This window comes from Silene latifolia, chromosome 10 (genome assembly GCF_048544455.1).
Source record: "Silene latifolia isolate original U9 population chromosome 10, ASM4854445v1, whole genome shotgun sequence".
In the NCBI taxonomy this organism is placed as follows: Eukaryota; Viridiplantae; Streptophyta; class Magnoliopsida; order Caryophyllales; family Caryophyllaceae; genus Silene; species Silene latifolia.
Window position 1 is genome coordinate 163,220,595 of NC_133535.1, and position 18,007 is coordinate 163,238,601.

Consider the following 18,007-nt stretch of genomic DNA (forward strand, 5'->3'; position numbering starts at 1 on the left):
ATAGGTGCATAAAAATAGTCCAGTGACGGGAAATGTTATCGCCTTATCGGATTGAACAACGGTTTCATGTCAAAATCGGTCGAGATCGATACACGGTCCCATAACCTTTAAAACTCGTACAAATCAATTGCAATGCGGGACCGTCACATACGTTTTATCATAATTTGCAAAAGCGTATATTTTGCACTCCGTATGAGACAATTAATTGTATACATACGACCAAATGATTAAAGATACATTTGTAACTTAAGCCAAAGCATGATCAAAGTTTAGCTAAGCAAAGATCAAGAAATAATAATATAGTCAAATGGATATGATTATGAAATAATCAAGCAATAATTTAAAACAAGATGCAAATGATTGGACCGTCACATGAAATAAGTAATTCAACAAGTACTTGCGATGGTCAAATACTAGTGTACTATATATCTGGGTAGATAAGACAAAATCTGGACACTCTGCCTTTATCTTATCTACCCATATAAATATTATTTGAACTGTCGCAAAGTTATTACGAATATGTCCATGAGAATTTGTGTGAGTAATTAACGACATTGCATCACTATTCATAAACACAAATACAGCATCACCCATTTGCTTTTTTCGTCACATGAGTTATATTCTCTTTAACTTGATCATTTATTTATATTTTTATACGATATTTTTTTAAAATGGATTTAAATAAATAATTAAAACACGCTACAGTTAGAGTTATCATTTTTATTTTTATATAACGAGACGTATTTTAATTAAGGTAAATAAATAATTGAGACTGATGATTAAAAATATACTCATAATCAATGAAGGAATAACACTATACATACACAAATACAATTCTATGTATTTGAAGAACTATAATCGAAATTATTAGAATCAAATAACACAAAAATGATGGGTTCTTTTGATGATAATTTTTTGGATGAAATTTTGGATTGCAATTTTATCAATGATGTTATTTCTCCAGATTTCTCCCTAATTCATGGGTAATTTCTATTTTTCCCCCCAATTTTATTCATGTTTACTTTGATTTAATCAATATGTTGTTTATTTGATTGAATTTGTATTAATATTTGATTGTTTTTGAATAACTTTAGTTGTTTTCATGATTTGATTACTCCCTCCGTTCATTAGTTTACCCTTTTTGTTATTCGTGAGCGGTATTTAATCAAAGGTAAACAAAAGATGGGAAGAAAGGTGGATTATTTGTATCATATCTCTAGTTTTATTGTTTATGCATGTTTGTTATACCATGCAGAGATTTTATTCAACTTTGTTTTTTTTTGATGACGGAATCCCCGGGCCCGTGCATTCCCGCACCACCACATGGACCATGTAATCCACTCCCTTCGGGGGCTGCAATGGCCAAGTGACATCGCCCCAGCTGGTAGTCTCGAAGCCGAGACCTCTCAACTCCTGATTTATTCAACTTTGTAATTAGATTAATTAACTTGTGTTGTTTTAGGCTAAAGTTATTTTAATGTGGGTACGTTTTGGTGTAAAGTTTCCACCTTTAGCTATTTCCATGTTTGATTGAACCGTGAAAGCGTGGCCTAACGATCCTTTAGATCTTCTGTTTATCATTTTGGGATTAAGGCTCTGATGTTGTTGTTGATTGAATTGTTAGGGATCGAATTAGTAATGCAATAGAGTAACGTGTCCTGATTAATGTAAAGATTCATATTTTTCATTGTCTTGGGGGCGAATGTCTTTACTAGCTCTCTCGCCCTACTACTGATATGTTGTTACAAATCCCGCGATATATTGCAATCTAACTTCAATTTCTGGTTTTGCCACTGTATGTATGATAAAGTGAAATGAATCCTTTGTTTTGTTGCGATTCGTCCTTAAGCCATTGAAATTTTCTTTTGTATAGTTCGGGTAACTATATCGACTTCTCACAAGAATATCCGAAGCAGCAATGTCCCAAACAAAGGTTTATCCTTTCTCCATTTGAACTTTTTATGTAAAAAATGAAAGCAGATTTTTTTTTGTACATTGTATCAGCGTTTTCAAATAAATAATCTTTCTTGCAGTTACAGCATTGGTATGGACTTTTCTCAGACCGGTAGTGCAGGAGATGAGCGCGAATTCGAAAAACAATGCCTCAAAAGGTATTGCTTTCCTTGTTTATTCTCCTGTTTTTTCACATTAAGTCAGTAATTCTCGGTTTTCACTGTCGAAACCAGAAAAATCTTAAGGGGTGTACAAGTAAGATGGAGTACTTCAGGAAAGGATCGAAAATTTCAACTTCTTGTGGTTTGCGTATGAGTATCGGATCCCTTTGTGTAAATGTGTTGCATTTTGAGCATCGTCTTGTTTGGTTTTCAGGAAACGTATAGATACTTGCAGCAATCTGAAAACTAAAGCCTGTCGTGAAAGGGAACGCCGCGAATTATTGAACACAAGGCACGTAATCTGCTGAAAGTTCTAAAATTTCCCTCTTTTGACACTTGAACTTGTTGAATTACCGAACGTTCTTGTTTTTTTTAACCTTGATGCAGCTTTTCAGCATTGAGCTCCATCTTGGAACCCGGGAGAGCTGCCAAAACCGACAAATTGGCTATAGTGAATGATGCTATTAGAGTTGTTAAGCAGCTGCGAACTGAAGCTGAAGAATACAGGGAGGAGAATAAAAAGTTAGAGTCGGAAATTCAGAGTTTAAAGGTAATTTCTTGAAATCAGCCACAGAGTTTGATGGTACCATTTGAAAAACTCTCACTTTTTCATCCTGTGAAGCTCCGTTTTTCTGTTTTCAGTTTTCAACGGAACAAAAAGTTCCTTTTTTTAGTGCTTTTTGTCGGATTTATGATGGAAGTTAGCAAAATTCCGATGCAATTTCATTATGGGTGGTCTCTTCTTGAAGTATTCCGATGCAATTTCATTGCAGGCTGAGAAAAATGAACTGCGTGAGGAGAAACTAGCACTGAAATCGGAAAAGGAAAAGATGGAGCTACAATTGAAGACTATGCCTGTTGTTCCGAGTCCTGGATTAATTCCTTCTTATCATGTAGGAGCAAGTAAGATGGAACTTTACCCTAGTTACGGTATGTATCCTATGTGGCATTATTTACCACCGTCTACCCGAGACACTTCTCATGATCATGAGCTCAGGCCGCCTGCTGCTTAAGAGGACGCACAACGCCCTACTCAAGTCTCAACACAAGTTTTTTTTTGTTGTTCCGCTGTCGGCTTTCGTCTAACGATTGAGAAATGGATCTGTGGAATTTAGGCCGAACAAATATGTCGATATTTAGTCGATTGAGAAATAGTACTAATAGACGAAACAGCAACTCTCCTATAAGACCGTCCTATAGCATAAGACTGACCAAATAGATGAATAGCCCAAACTTATTAATAGATTATATTTGTATTTTAATTTTATTTTAATAACTCGATATCTTATGTGTAATACGGACACATTTAAATCAGTAAGTTATCAATATAAAACATTAGGTTATCAAAATAAAATATTTTTTAACTAATTTATTAAATAATTTTATTGGGCTTTTTGTAATTGAACTTGTCTTACACATAAAGTAGTCTTAGGTGTCAAGACCAAATTGGACTCATGCCTTGGCAGCCCAACAAATGGAGTTGACAAGTCCGTCCAAAAGCCCATGCACGATGAACATTGGAGGAATGGCCCATGCAGGGCCGTCCCGGTAGTTTTGGAGGCCCTGTGCGAAATCTTAAAGTGAGGCCCCGGTACTATTTTTATTACTCGTAAAAGAATAATTGGAAAAACGTATGTTAACTATTTTAAGTAATTTTTATAAGGCTAGTTTATGAGTCAATTCTAAAAGAAATGTAGTTCATAAATAAATGTCTTTTCAATTCTTCAACAACAAGTATTTGTCATAGTGGTTAGGTGCATAATAAGGTTGCAATGCAACCTGGGTTCGATTCCCATTAGCCTTAAAAATTAAACCACCCCATTGTGTTGTGTAAAACTTTAACAAAATTAAACATGAAGTAGGGTTTGAACCCAAGACCATTGATAAGTTATACCATGACTCTTACCACCAAGTCAAGCTAATTACTATGCTAAAAAACACGCTAAATTAAATTATCAACTAACACAAATATTTCTTGCGAATGGGGCCCCTTCAAGTCGGGGGCCCTGTGCGACCGCACCGCTTGCACGGCCCCTGGGCCGGCCCTGGGCCCATGGATGTATGCTTATGTCATTAATTAATTCATAATGACTTGGAAGACTTTGTCAATAACAAGAAAACAACCGCATGAAATTTGTGGAAAAATGCATGAGACTAGTAAGTCAACGCAACTACGTATATGAGTATAAGGTCTTTTGAAAAAGAGAACAAAAATTTGAATTGGCCTAAAATAAACATATTTCGTATTATTGTAGGACTTTATATTATGATAGCGGTCCTAAGTACTAATACATGGTATCAGAGTCTTTCGATTGAAGATTTGTACGTGGTTTTTTGTTCTTGAAGTCGAAAGTGAAAACCCAATTTATTTTTTCACGATTATCCGAGATTCGACGAATGCTGGTTTATGGCATACCGGCACCCCCAAATGTCTTCCGTTGCTACTCATATTTTGCTTGACCGCTTTAACTGACCCGAGAAACTTTCTGTGTGATTTCCGGAGAATTTTGTTCTGGGACCCTGGAATCCCGAAAAACCGTGTAATATACACTTCAATTTCAGTCGTTCGGAAGGTCGTACCGGACCCTGTTTCTTTTTCTCTTGGTTTTTCTATCACGCGTCCGATGTCATTTGAGGATTTAACCTATTCGATTTCAGCCTCGGATAACGAGTATTAATACATTTTCCACGATTATCCGAGGTTCGACGAATGCTGGTTTATGGTTACCGGCACCCCCAAATGTCTTCCGTTGCTACTCAAATTTTGTGTGACCGCTTTATCTGACCCGAGATACTTTCTGTGTGATTTCCGGAGAATTTTGTTCCGGGACCCTGGAATCCCGAAAAACCGTGTACAATACAATTCAATTTCAGCCGTTCGAGAGGACGTACCGGAACGTGTTTCTTTTTCTCCCGGTTTTTCTATCACGCGTCCGCGGTCATTTGAGGAGTTAACCTATTCGATTTCAGTCTCGGAAAACGAGTATTATTACATATTTCACGATTATCCGAGGTTCGACGAATGCTGGTTTATGGCATACCGGCACCCCCAACTGTCTTCCGTTCCTACTCAAATTTTGCGTGGCCGCTTTATCTGACCCGAGGAACTTTTTGTGTGATTTCCGGAGAATTTCGTTCCGGGACTCTGGAATCCCGAAAAACCGTGTATTATAAACTTCAATTTCAGTCGTTCAGAAGGTCGTACCAGACTGTGTTTCTTTTTCTCCCGATTTTTCTATCACGCGTCTGAGGTCATTTGAGGAGTTAACCTATTCCATTTCAGCCTCGGATAACGAGTATTAATACATTTTCCACGATTATCCGAGGTTCGACGAATGCTGGTTTATGGCATACCGGCACCCCCAACTGTCTTCCGTTCCTACTCAAATTTTGCGTGGCCGCTTTATCTGACCCGAGGAACTTTTTGTGTGATTTCCGGAGAATTTCGTTCCGGGACTCTGGAATCCCGAAAAACCGTGTATTATAAACTTCAATATCAGTCGTTCGGAAGGTCGTACCAGACTGTGTTTCTTTTTCTCCCGATTTTTCTATCACGCGTCCGAGGTCATTTGAGGAGTTAACCTATTCCATTTCAGCCTCGGATAACGAGTATTAATACATTTTCCACGATTATCCGAGGTTCGACGAATGCTAGTTTATGGCATACCGGCAACCCCAACTGTCTTCCGTTCCTACTCAAATTTTGCGTGGCCGCTTTATCAGACCCAAGGAACTTCTGTGTTATTTCCGGAGAATTTTTTTCCGGGACCCTGGAATCCCGAAAAACTGTGTATCATACACTTCAATTTCAGCCGTTCGAGAGGACGTACCGGACCGTTTTTTTTTTCTCCCGGTTTTTCTATCACGCGTCCGAGGTCATTTGAGGAGTTAACCTATTCGATTTCAGCCTCGGATAACGAGTATGAATACGTTTTTCACGATTATCCGAGGTTCGACGAATGCTGGTTTATGGCATACCGGCACCCCCAACTGTCTTCCGTTCCCACTCAAATTTTGTGTGGCTGCTTTATCTGACCCAAGGAACTTTTTGTGTGATTTCCGGAGAATTTTGTTCCGGGACCCTGGAATCCCGAAAAACCGTGTATTATACACTTCAATTTCAGTCGTTCGACATGGACGTACCGGACCGTGTTTCTTTTTCTCCCGGTTTTTCTATCACGCGTCCGAGGTCATTTGAGGAGTTAACCTATTCGATTTCAGCCTCGGATAACGAGTAGTATTATATTTTTCACGATTATCCGAGGTTCGACGAATGCTGGTTTATGGCATACCGGCACCCCCATATGTCTTCCGTTCCTACTCTAATTTTGCGTGGCCGCTTTATCTGACCCGAGGAACTTTTTGTGTGATTTCCCGAGAATTTTGTTCCGGGACACTGGAATCCCGAAAAACCGTGTATTATACATTTAAATTTCAGCCGTTCGGGAGGACGTACTGGACCCTGTTTCTTTTTCTCCCGGTTTTTCTATCACGCGTCCGAGGTCATTTGAGGAGTTAACCTATTCGATTTCACTCTCGGATAACGAGTATTAATACATTTTTCACGATTATCCGAGGTTCGTCGAATGCTGGTTTATGGCATACCGGCAACCCCAAATGTCTTCCGTTGCTACTCAAATTTTGCGTGGCCGCTTTATCTGACCTGAAGAACTTTCTGTGCGATTTCCGGAGAATTTTGTTCGGGGACACTGGAATCCCGAAAAACCGTGTATTATACACTTCAATTTCAGCCGTTCGGAAGGTCGTATCGGACCCTGTTTCTTTTTCTCCCGATTTTTCTATCACGCGTCCGAGGTCATTTGAGGAGTTAACCTATTCGATTTCAGCCTCGGATAACGAGTATTAATACATTTTTCACGATTCTCTGAGGTTCGACGAATTCTGGTTTATGGCATACCGGCACCCCCAACTGTCTTCCGTTCCTACTCAAATTTTACGTGGCCGCTTTATCTGACCCTAGGAACTTTTTGTGTGATTTCCGGAGAATTTTGTTCCGGGACCGTGGAATCCCTAAAAACCGTGTATTATAATACACTTCAATTTCAGCCGTTCGGAAGGTCGTATGGGACCCTGTTTCTTTTTCTCCCGATTTTTCTATCACGCGTCCGAGGTCATTTGAGGAGTTAACCTATTCGATTTCAGCCTCGGATAACGAGTATTAATACATTTTTCACGATTCTCTGAGTTTCGACGAATGCTGGTTTATGGCATACCGGCACCCCCAACTGTCTTCCGTTCCTACTCAAATTTTACGTGGCCGCTTTATCTGATCCTAGGAACTTTTTGTGTGATTTCCGGAGAATTTTGTTCCGGGACCGTGGAATCCCGAAAAACCGTGTATTTTAATACACTTCAATTTCAGCCGTTCGGGAGGTCGTACCGGACCCTGTTTCTTTTTCTCCCGATTTTTCTATCACGCATCCGAGGTCATTTCAGGAGTTAACCTAATTGATTTCAGCCTCGGACAACGATTATTAATACATTTTTAACGATTATCCGAGGTTCGACGAATGCTGGTTTATGGCATACCGGCACCCAAAAATGTCTTCGGTTGCTACTCAAATTTTGCGTGACCGCTTTATTTGACCCGAGCAACTTTCTGTGTGATTTCCGAAGAATTTTTTTCCGGGACCCTGGAATCCCGAAAAACCGTGTATTATACACTTCAATTTCAGCCGTTCGGGAGGTCGTACCGGACCCTGTTTCTTTTTCTCCCGGTTTTTCTATCACGCGTCTGAGGTAATTTCAGGAGTTAACCTAATTGATTTCAGCCTCGGATAACGAGTATTAATACATTTTTCACGATTATCCTAAGTCCGACGAAAACTGGTTTATGGCATAGCGGCACCCTCAAATGTCTTCCGTTGCTACTCAAATTTTGCGTGGCCGCTTTATCTGACCCTAGGAACTTTCTGTGTGAATTCCAGAGAATTTTTTTTCAAGGACCCTGGAATCCCGAAAAACCGTGTATTATACACTTCAATTTCAGCCGTTCGGGAGGTCGTATTGGACTCTGTTTCTTTTTCTCCCGGTTTTTCTATCACGCGTCCGAGGTCATTTCAGGAGTTAACCTAATTAATGTCAGCCTCGGATAACGAGTATTAATACATTTTTCACGATTATCCGAGGTTCGACGAATGCTGGTTTATGGCATAACTGCACCCCCAAATGTCTTCCGTTGCTACTCAAATTTTGCGTGGCCGCTTTATCTGACCCGAAGAACTTTCTGTGTGATTTCAGAGAATTTTGTTTAGGGACCCTGGAATCCCGAAAAACCGTGTATTATACACTTCAATTTCAGCCGTTCGAGAGGACGTACCGGACCGTGTTTCTTTTTCTCCCGGTTTTTCTATCACGCGTTCGAGGTCATTTGAGGAGTTAACCTATTCGATTTCAGCCTCGGATAACGAGTAGTAATACATTTTTCACGATTATCCGAGGTTCGACGAATGCTGGTTTATGGCATACCGGCACCCCCAAATGTCTTCCGTTGCTACCTAAATTTTGCGTGGCTGCTTTATCTGACCTGAGGAACTTTCTGTGTGATTTCCGGAGAATTTTGTTCGGGGACACTGGAATCCCGAAAAACTGTGTCTTATACACTTCAATTTCAGCCGTTCGGGAGGTCGTACCGGACCCTGTTTCTTTTTCTCCCGATTTTTCTATCACGCATCCGAGGTCATTTCAGGAGTTAACCCAATTAATTTCAGCCTCGGACAACGAGTATTAATACATTTTTAACGATTATCCGAGGTTCGATGAATGCTGGTTTATGGCATACCGGCACCCAAAAATGTCTTCGGTTGCTACTCAAATTTTGCGTGGGCGCTTTATCTGACCCGAGCAACTTTCTGTGTGATTTCCGAAGAATTTTTTTCCGGGACCCTGGAATCCCGAAAAACCGTGTATTATACACTTCAATTTCAGCCGTTCGGGAGGTCGTACCAGACCCTGTTTCTTTTTCTCCCGGTTTTTCTATCACGCGCCCGAGGGAATTTCAAAAGTTAACCTAATTGATTTCAGTCTCGGATTACGAGTATTAATACATTTTTCACGATTATCCTAAGTCCGACGAATATTGGTTTATGGCATAGCGGCACCCTCAAATGTCTTCCGTTGCTACTCAAATTTTGCGCGGCCGCTTTATCTGACCCTAGGAACTTTCTGTGTGAATTCCAGAGAATTTTTTTTCAAGGACCCTGGAATCCCGAAAAACCGTGTATTATACACTTCAATTTCAGCCGTTCGGGAGGTCGTATTGGACCCTGTTTCTTTTTCTCCCGGTTTTTCTATCACGCGTCCAAGGTCATTTCAGGAGTTAACCTAATTAATTTCAGCCTCGGATAACGAGTATTAATACAGTTTTCACGATTATCCGAGGTTCGACGAATGCTGGTTTATGGCATACTGGCACCCCCAAATGTCTTCCGTTGCTACTCAAATTTTGCGTGGCCGCTTTATCTGACCCGAGGAACTTTCTGTGTGATTTCAGAGAATTTTGTTTAGGGACCCTGGAATCCCGAAAAACCGTGTATTATACACTTCAATTTCAGCCGTTCGAGAGGACGTACCAGACCGTGTTTCTTTTTCTCCCGGTTTTTCTATCACGCGTCCGAGGTCATTTGAGGAGTTAACCTATTCGATTTCAGCCTCGGATAATGAGTATGAATACATTTTTCACGATTATCCAAGGTTCAACGAATGCTGGTTTATGGCATACCGGCACCCCCAATTGTCTTCCGTTCCTACTCAAATTTTGTGTGGCCGCTTTATCTGACCCAAGGAACTTTTTGTGTGATTTCCGGAGAATTTTGTTCTGGGACCCTGGAATCCCGAAAAACCGTGTATTATATACACTTTAATTTCAGCCGTTCGAGAGGACGTACCGGACCGTGTTTCTTTTTCTCCCGGTTTTTCTATCACGCGTCCGAGGTCATTAGAGGAGTTAACCTATTCGATTTCAGCCTCGGATAACGAGTATTATTACATTTTTCACGATTATCCGAGGTTCGACGAATGCTGGTTTATGGCATACCGGCACCCCCATATGTCTTCCGTTCCTACTCAAATTTTGCGTGGCCGCTTTATCTGACCCGAGGAACTTTTTGTGTGATTTCCGGAGAATTTTGTTCCGGGACACTGGAATCCCGAAAAACCGTGTATTATACATTTAAATTACAGCCGTTCGGGAGGACGTACTGGACCCTGTTTCTTTTTCTCCCGGTTTTTCTATCACGCGTGCGTGGTCATTTGAGGAGTTAACCTATTCGATTTCAGTCTCGGATAACGAGTATTAATACATTTTTCACGATTATCCGAGGTTCGACGAATGCTGGTTTATGGCATACCGGCACGGCGGCACCCCCAAATGTCTTCCGTTGCTACTCAAATTTTGCGTGGCCGCTTTATCTGACCTGAGGAACTTTCTGTGTGATTTTCGGAGAATTTTGTTCGGGGACACTGGAATCCCGAAAAACCATGTATTATACACTTCAATTTCAGCCGTTCGGGAGGTCGTACCGGACCCTGTTTCTTTTTCTCCCGGTTTTTCTATCACGCGTCCGAGGTCATTTGAGGAGTTAACCTATTCGATTTCAGCCTCGGATAACGAGTATTAATACATTTTTCACGATTCTCCAAGGTTCGACGAATGCTGGTTTATGGCATACCGGCACCCCCAACTGTCTTCCGTTCCTACTCAAATTTTGCGTGGCCGCTTTATCTGACCCGAGGAACTTTCTGTAGAATTTTGTTTAGGGACCCTGGAATCCCGACAAACCGTGTATTATACACTTCAATTTCAGCCGTTTGGGAGGTCGTACCGGACCCTGTTTCTTTTTCTCCCAATTTTTCTATCACGCGTCCGAGGTCATTTCAGGAGTTAACCTAATTGATTTCAGCCTCGGATAACGAGTATTAATACAATTTTAACGATTATCTGAGGTTCGACGAATGCTGGTTTATGGCATACCGGCACCCAAAAATGTCTTCGGTTGCTACTCAAATTTTGCGTGGCCGCTTTATCTGACCCGAGCAACTTTCTGTGTGATTTCCGAATAATTTTTTTCCGGGACCCTGGAATCCCGAAAAACCGTGTATTATACACTTCAATTTCAGCCGTTCGGGAGGTCGTACCGGACCCTGTTTCTTTTTCTCTCGGTTTTTCTATCACGCGTCCGAGGTAATTTCAGAAGTTAACCTAATTGATTTCAGCCTCGGATAACGAGTATTAATACATTTTTCACGATTATCCTAAGTCCGACGAATACTGGTTTATGGCAAAGCGGCACCCTCAAATGTCTTCCGTTGCTACTCAAATTTTGCGTGGCCGCTTTATCTGAACCTAGGAACTTTCTGTGTGAATTCCAGAGAATTTTTTTCAAGGACCATGGAATCCCGAAAAACGGTATATTTACACTTCAATTTCAGCCGTTCGGGAGGTCGTATCGGACCCTGTTTCTTTTTCTCCCGGTTTTTCTATCACGCATCCGAGGTCATTTCAGGAGTTAACCTAATTGATTTCAGCCTCGGATAACGAGTCTTAATACATTTTTCACGATTATCCGAGGTTCGACGAATGCTGGTTTATGGCATACCGGCACCCCCAAATGTCTTCCGTTGCTACTCAAATTTTGCGTGGCCGCTTTATCTGACCCGAGGAACTTTCTGTGTGATTTTAGAGAATTTTGTTTAGGGACCCTGGAATCCCGAAAAACCGTGTATTATACACTTCAATTTCAGCCGTTCGAGAGGACGTACCAGACCGTGTTTCTTTTTCTCCCGGTTTTTCTATCACGCGTCCGAGGTCATTTGAGGAGTTAACCTATTCGATTTCAGCCTCGGATAATGAGTATGAATACATTTTTCACGATTATCCAAGGTTCAACGAATGCTGGTTTATGGCATACCGGCACCCAAAAATGTCTTCGGTTGCTACTCAAATTTTGCGTGGCCGCTTTATCTGACCCGAGGAACTTTTTGTGTGATTTCCGGAGAATTTTTTTCCGGGACCCTGGAATCCCGAAAAACCGTGTATTTACACTTCAATTTCAGCCGTTCGGGAGGTCGTATCGGACCCTGTTTCTTTTTCTCCCGGTTTTTCTATCACGCATCCGAGGTCATTTCAGGAGTTAACCTATTCGATTTCAGTCTCGGATAACGAGTATTAATACATTTTTCACGATTATCCGAGGTTCGACGAATGCTGGTTTATGGCATACCGGCACCCCCAAATGTCTTCCGTTGCTACTCAAATTTTGCGTGGCCGCTTTATCTGACCTGAGGAACTTTCTGTGTGATTTTCGGAGAATTTTGTTCGGGGACACTGGAATTCCGAAAAACCGTGTATTATATGTTGGGAAATGTGTCCTCAACAATAGTGCGATCACATGATTTAAATATCATTATTAAAATCTCATTTTAAGAATACATGTGGGATGTAATTTTTACAGTCAACTGGTCCACACATATCGGTAATGATTGGCTGACTAGAGTTTGACATTACTGTCGTGCGACGGTGGTGATCAGTTGATCCCCTTAGGTCATACCTATAGGGAAATACTCTTAATTGATTATTTAATTAATCGTATACCGATATGAGTTAATTAAATTACTTAAAATTGACGGATGATTTTGTGAGTATAATTTACGTATCTTATTGTAAATGTGATTAAATAAGACACGGTCTAAGTAATCGAATTATTTTATTACTTGGATGAAATTATTGTTTACAGAAACAATTGAAACGGAATGAATAAATTATTATAAATACAGAATGTTGTAGTTTATAATTTGGAAACATTTTTGGTACGAGTAATTATGAATTACTAGTCAATTTTGTAAATGACATATTTTATGAGTATGTTGATTTTTAATATGATAAAAATACATTGCATTGTAACATGTCATGTAACATGTTACATGTGACAAAATTGACATATGACAAAATAAAATGGACTACCCATTTTATCTCATGTGTACCGAAAATTAGAGGGTGTTAGTGGATAAATTGTGTTGATTATTTTAATAAGGGAAAAAACACAATTATTACACTCTATATCTAGGCATGCAAGCCTACTCTTCATGGGGAAGAAAAAGGGATCCATGCATTGGCTTCCCAAAACCCTCCAATCGGTTTCCCTTATGGAAAACTAAAATGTTTTCCTCTTATATTCATTCATCACTTCACTAAATATTTTTCTAGAGCAAGAAAAATAAATCTCTCCATAGCTTGTGAAAACTTAGAGAGAAAAATACACAAAACTCTTTCCTTTGGCCGAGATTTTGTAGTGCCAATACATATTATTTTGTGTCATATTTTAAGTATAACTAATATTATTACTAGATCTACATAATATTAGTTATTAAGAGATTTCCTTGGGTATATGCTTTTGGGAGGGATTCTATACTTGAATCCTTGTTCTTCCATTTGGAGAGCTCAAGAACAAGTGAGTAGGAGAACTCACTTGTGCCCATTTGAACCGAAATACCATTGTAAGAATATGATTTCTCCTCTATTTTATCTTATGTTTGCATGCATAAAATCCGTATTTAATTTTATGACAAATTAATTTCGACATATATGAGTATGTTAATTTGTATATGAATCTACATTTCCTTCAATCGGTATCATGAGCCACGGTTGTTTGCATGCAAATTGGTTAAAAGTTTTTCCGAGTTATATGAATAACAAAATAAAACTTGTAAAATTTGTGTTATTATGATATATCACGAAATTATTACATGCATGTTAATATTTCTGGTCCTAAAATGTTTTAGGATATTTTGGTTAATTTTTCGGATTTTTATTGTTCATATTTTACAATAATGGCATTTAAATGTGATTTTATGAGTAAAAATGTCATTTTTGGTCTAAAAATAGCTATACTTCGAATTTTCACTTGGTTTTTGGATATGTTGTTACATATATTATTTTGAGATAACCTGTAAAGTTTCATAATTTTTGGACTTGTTATGCTCGAAAAATGAATTTTTCATTATTAAATTCGGATTTAAGTGAAAAATAGGTTAATATGAGTTAAATTTCGAATCTGGTCATAGAAAATTAATATGTTGTCACATGCAATTTTACAAGATGTGTGTAAAATAATTGGCTATAAAGAAGTCTTTTTGCATGATTTATGAATTTTTGAAGAAAAATAGCATAAATAGTGACATTATTGGTGGAAAATTAATAAAACATAATCTATGACTTAGGAAAAACGTCTAATGTTGCATTTTATTATATTTTTCAGATCTAAAATTGAAAAGTTAATGAAAATAATTTTTCCATGTTTTTATGATTATTTTATTAAATATCGATAAACCGCAACATTGTTTTTCCGGAAAATTTTCGAAATTTTTAACCTAAGATTTTGAACATTATGAGTGTCATGGAATTTTTCCAGAATGTTCATGAATTTAAATTTCAAATTTTGAATTTATTTGGAATTTTTGGATTTATTTGAAGTTTAATAGCTTAATTTTGTATTTTTGGCCCATTTATGAACAAATTTGTAAATAAAAGTTAATTATGGTCAAATTATTAGTGAAGACTATATTTTGAGTCCTAAGAGGTTAGGGTAATTAACTTATGCATAAATATGAGTTTATGTATTTTTGTGATTATAAAATGTTGAAATCACGCAAATCCGTAAAAACCGAGTAATATACGATATTGGCTAATTAAAGGCGATTTAGCATAAAATTTGAGCATGTTCATACATATTATAATGCTGCATTTTCTTTATGATTGTCATAATTTTAATTTATGTAATTTTGAATTATGTATTTTTACTTAGTATGGCCTTAGATTTTAATTGGTATTTCCCGAAATGTATGGGAATACCGATTCGGTTGTAATTTTTATTGTGATCTCGTATCACCGTTTTGTAATTTAATAGATTTATTTTATTTAGTTACAAATGTATAATAGGAAATTATGTAATTTATTATGTAATTTTTATTCATTCCGGAGTTCCAAAAGACGGATTTCTTCAAGAATGGCGATACATAAAGACGGTGTTACCTCGAGATGTGTGCCACAACCGAAGTTCAAGGGACCAATGGAGATGGTTTCCGAATATGTAATAGATTAATAGTTTTTCTATTTTAGGAAAGGCCATACTAGGATTTATTTATCTTTATGCTTGCATTTTATTTTATGTCACATGCATCGCTAAATCGCCATAACTAAAACATGCATCCTTATTTTATCGAGTTTATCGACCGTGTCAATTAGAATTATCGTAGTTCACCGCTTTAGTTCACTTAAAACGTGATAGATAATAAATTGACATGACCTCTCGCTAAAAACAATTAATTGAGACATAGCCTTACCAAATAGTAGAAACCATGAAAACCTATTTCGCGAGGGAGTGCACTCGGCTACCCCGGGGTACAAACCTTGTTACGTAGGGGAAGTGGGTGATGAATGTTAATCCACCGAATTCATGTTGATAAGGGTTGTATCGGCTACCCCGTGCCTAAGTTGATATGGGTTTGGATAATGGACACATTTATTCGAAATTTGGATTGAACTCAACAAAAGTATTTAATAAGGGATGCATCGGCTACCCCGTGCCCTTGTTGATGTGTTTTGGGCTATAGATAAACATTAGAGTAATTTTATCGACCAAGAGTTCTAAAAGTAGAATCGATTAAAAGGTTAATCCACCGAGTTATATTGATGAAGGTTGCATCGGCTACCCCGTGCCTAAGTTAATATGAATTTGGATCTTGGAATCATTTATCATAGTTGGGTAGAGGTCACTATGTAAATGCTATACTTGTTTACAGGTATTAATATAACGATGAATGTTTTGTTTCCATTATTCCGTTATCATATTGTTCTATTTCTTTACCACAATTCATATACGATATCATTTCGATTTTGATTCAAATCTCCATTAAAACATCGTTACCAAAGACAAAATTTGATTTTTCTTCTTAAGACCTAAAATTAACCATTGCTAAGGATCTCTTGTAAAGAGTATAGATTAAAGTTATTCATTATCAAACAGGTTTTTGATTCTTGACTAACACTTCTACTTACAATGGATTGTTTTTCATATACTTAAGTGAATTAAGTACTTTGAAGCGATAAATTATTTTGGTAATTAGTTTTGTCAAGAATTCGTAATTGACCAAAATAACGCAACCACCTCAATGAAAGTTTTTAAGACTAAAACGAACAAATGAAGAGTGTTCTTCATGAATTCAATTTTGCTTCTCAAAGCAAAGACTCATTGAAATGAGTGGGAGCATTCTCTTAAACCGTTAAGATGAGGACGAGGTTCAAGAAGTAAAGATTATAATGGAATTGATACAAGGTTATGTTAAAAGTAAAGTTGTTGAGAATAACGATACTTAACCTATCAATCCCGACCGATAAAGTTTTCATTGTCTTAAAATGTTGGACACGAGAAAGGAAACTACCCCAAATTATTGAAGAATCAACAAGTTAGTTGTGGGACATCTAATGAGACCTTCTTCGTTAAATGTTTATTTGATTAAACATAAATTTTGCTAGTACCACTTCGTCAATATTAGAAACCAATGGAGGTTTTCATCATTGTACTTGATACATAGAATGATTAGAATATGACGACAAGCAACAATAATGTCGAGAGATAGAGTAATTGTGTACTCAATCTAGTTTTTGGATTTAAAATTGTACTTAATTATGACTATTAAGTGCATAAACTCTAAATAAGAATATAAACTTGTTAAGATACAAAAGAGATTGTCACCTTTGTGACACTTTACACCATGATTTGATGTATGGCTAGCCCATCATCAAGGTGATTATATTCTAAACCAAACTAGAATGATATATCATGAAGATGATGTAAGACTCAAAATTGGTAACCCAAGATTAAACCCTAAATTTTGGAATGATGAACGCAAAGAGTTATCGAGTACTCTTGAAACCATTAGATTGTTAATGGTATATGCGTATCTTGTATTCAAAGCAAGATGTCTCGTGCCTTTTGGTTGAAAAGGAGATCGAGGTTGTAAATCATTGATCCATAATAGGTTGATCATTTTCTTTTACCAACGATTTAAGTTGATGCTAATGTGTTCACTTAATAAGGTAAATAGAGAAATCTTTGAAGAAGTTTAAAGAGTTCAAGGAATCACGATTTAGTCGTGATGGGATTATCAAAGTCAAGACTTTGACATAAGCCAAAAGAAATGTGATATAGTATCACAAATTAATCTCTCTTAACACGCATTATGAAATAATGTGTGGTTGGATATGAATTCAAACGCTATTTGATATGGTTTGGACTTCAATCAAGTTACTTTGAGTTACTTGATCCTTTTGGGGAATTTATCATTTTTTGTCTAATTTATTTTCCACTAAATCATATGAGATATGAAATGGTAATGTACCATGTTTGTAAGTTTTCACAAGAAACAAATGCTCATTTTTCCCTTGCAATTATCACGAGTACGACGGGTTTGCGGCTCGTGAAGCTGTCTTTCTAAAATACAAGTTTATTTCTAGAAGACAGAGTGGGAGAAATTATTCAAGAGCCACAAAGAATGTTATGTCGCAAGAAACTTGTCTTTCTTGGCTACATGAGATGTTTTGTGTAAGACATTGTTTCTTCAAAAACCTAGGAGGTTAAATTCGTCACTTGTTAAAAATGATGAATTCATGCTACTTTTAAGAAAGTAAAGAGCTTATAACTTACAAAAGAAATTGTTTGATTCAAGTTGATTACTTCTAGAAAGTAATAAACATATGACTTACATAAGAGTGTTTAAGTCACAACTCAATATAAGGCTTAGAGCCATGAAAATCCGAAATAAAAGGGCTTGATTAGTTGCAAAGGGTTTTGTACTAATAAAGACAGTTTTCAAGG

The 18,007-nt window shown here is 37.7% G+C and overlaps 1 protein-coding gene across 1 annotated transcript; it reads left to right on the forward strand.

The window, feature by feature from the left end:
* The first annotated feature begins 773 nt into the window (after window positions 1–773).
* Window positions 774–3,387, forward strand: LOC141609514 (transcription factor bHLH34-like). The gene is made up of 6 exons (XM_074428554.1): window positions 774–983; window positions 1,874–1,933; window positions 2,034–2,111; window positions 2,329–2,406; window positions 2,502–2,664; window positions 2,888–3,387. Exons 1-6 carry the CDS (start codon window positions 889–891, stop codon window positions 3,125–3,127), a joined length of 714 nt encoding a protein of 237 aa, XP_074284655.1. The 5' UTR covers window positions 774–888; the 3' UTR covers window positions 3,128–3,387.
* Window positions 3,388–18,007: the final 14,620 nt, after the last annotated feature.

Coding starts and splice junctions, on each gene's coding strand:
- LOC141609514 (XM_074428554.1), top strand. CDS start 889: ATGATGGGTTCTTTTGATGATAATTTTTTGGATGAAATTTTGGATTGC. Junction 984..1,873: donor GATTTCTCCCTAATTCATGG/GTAATTTCTATT, acceptor TCTTTTGTATAG/TTCGGGTAACTATATCGACT. Junction 2,407..2,501: donor CGCGAATTATTGAACACAAG/GCACGTAATCTG, acceptor ACCTTGATGCAG/CTTTTCAGCATTGAGCTCCA.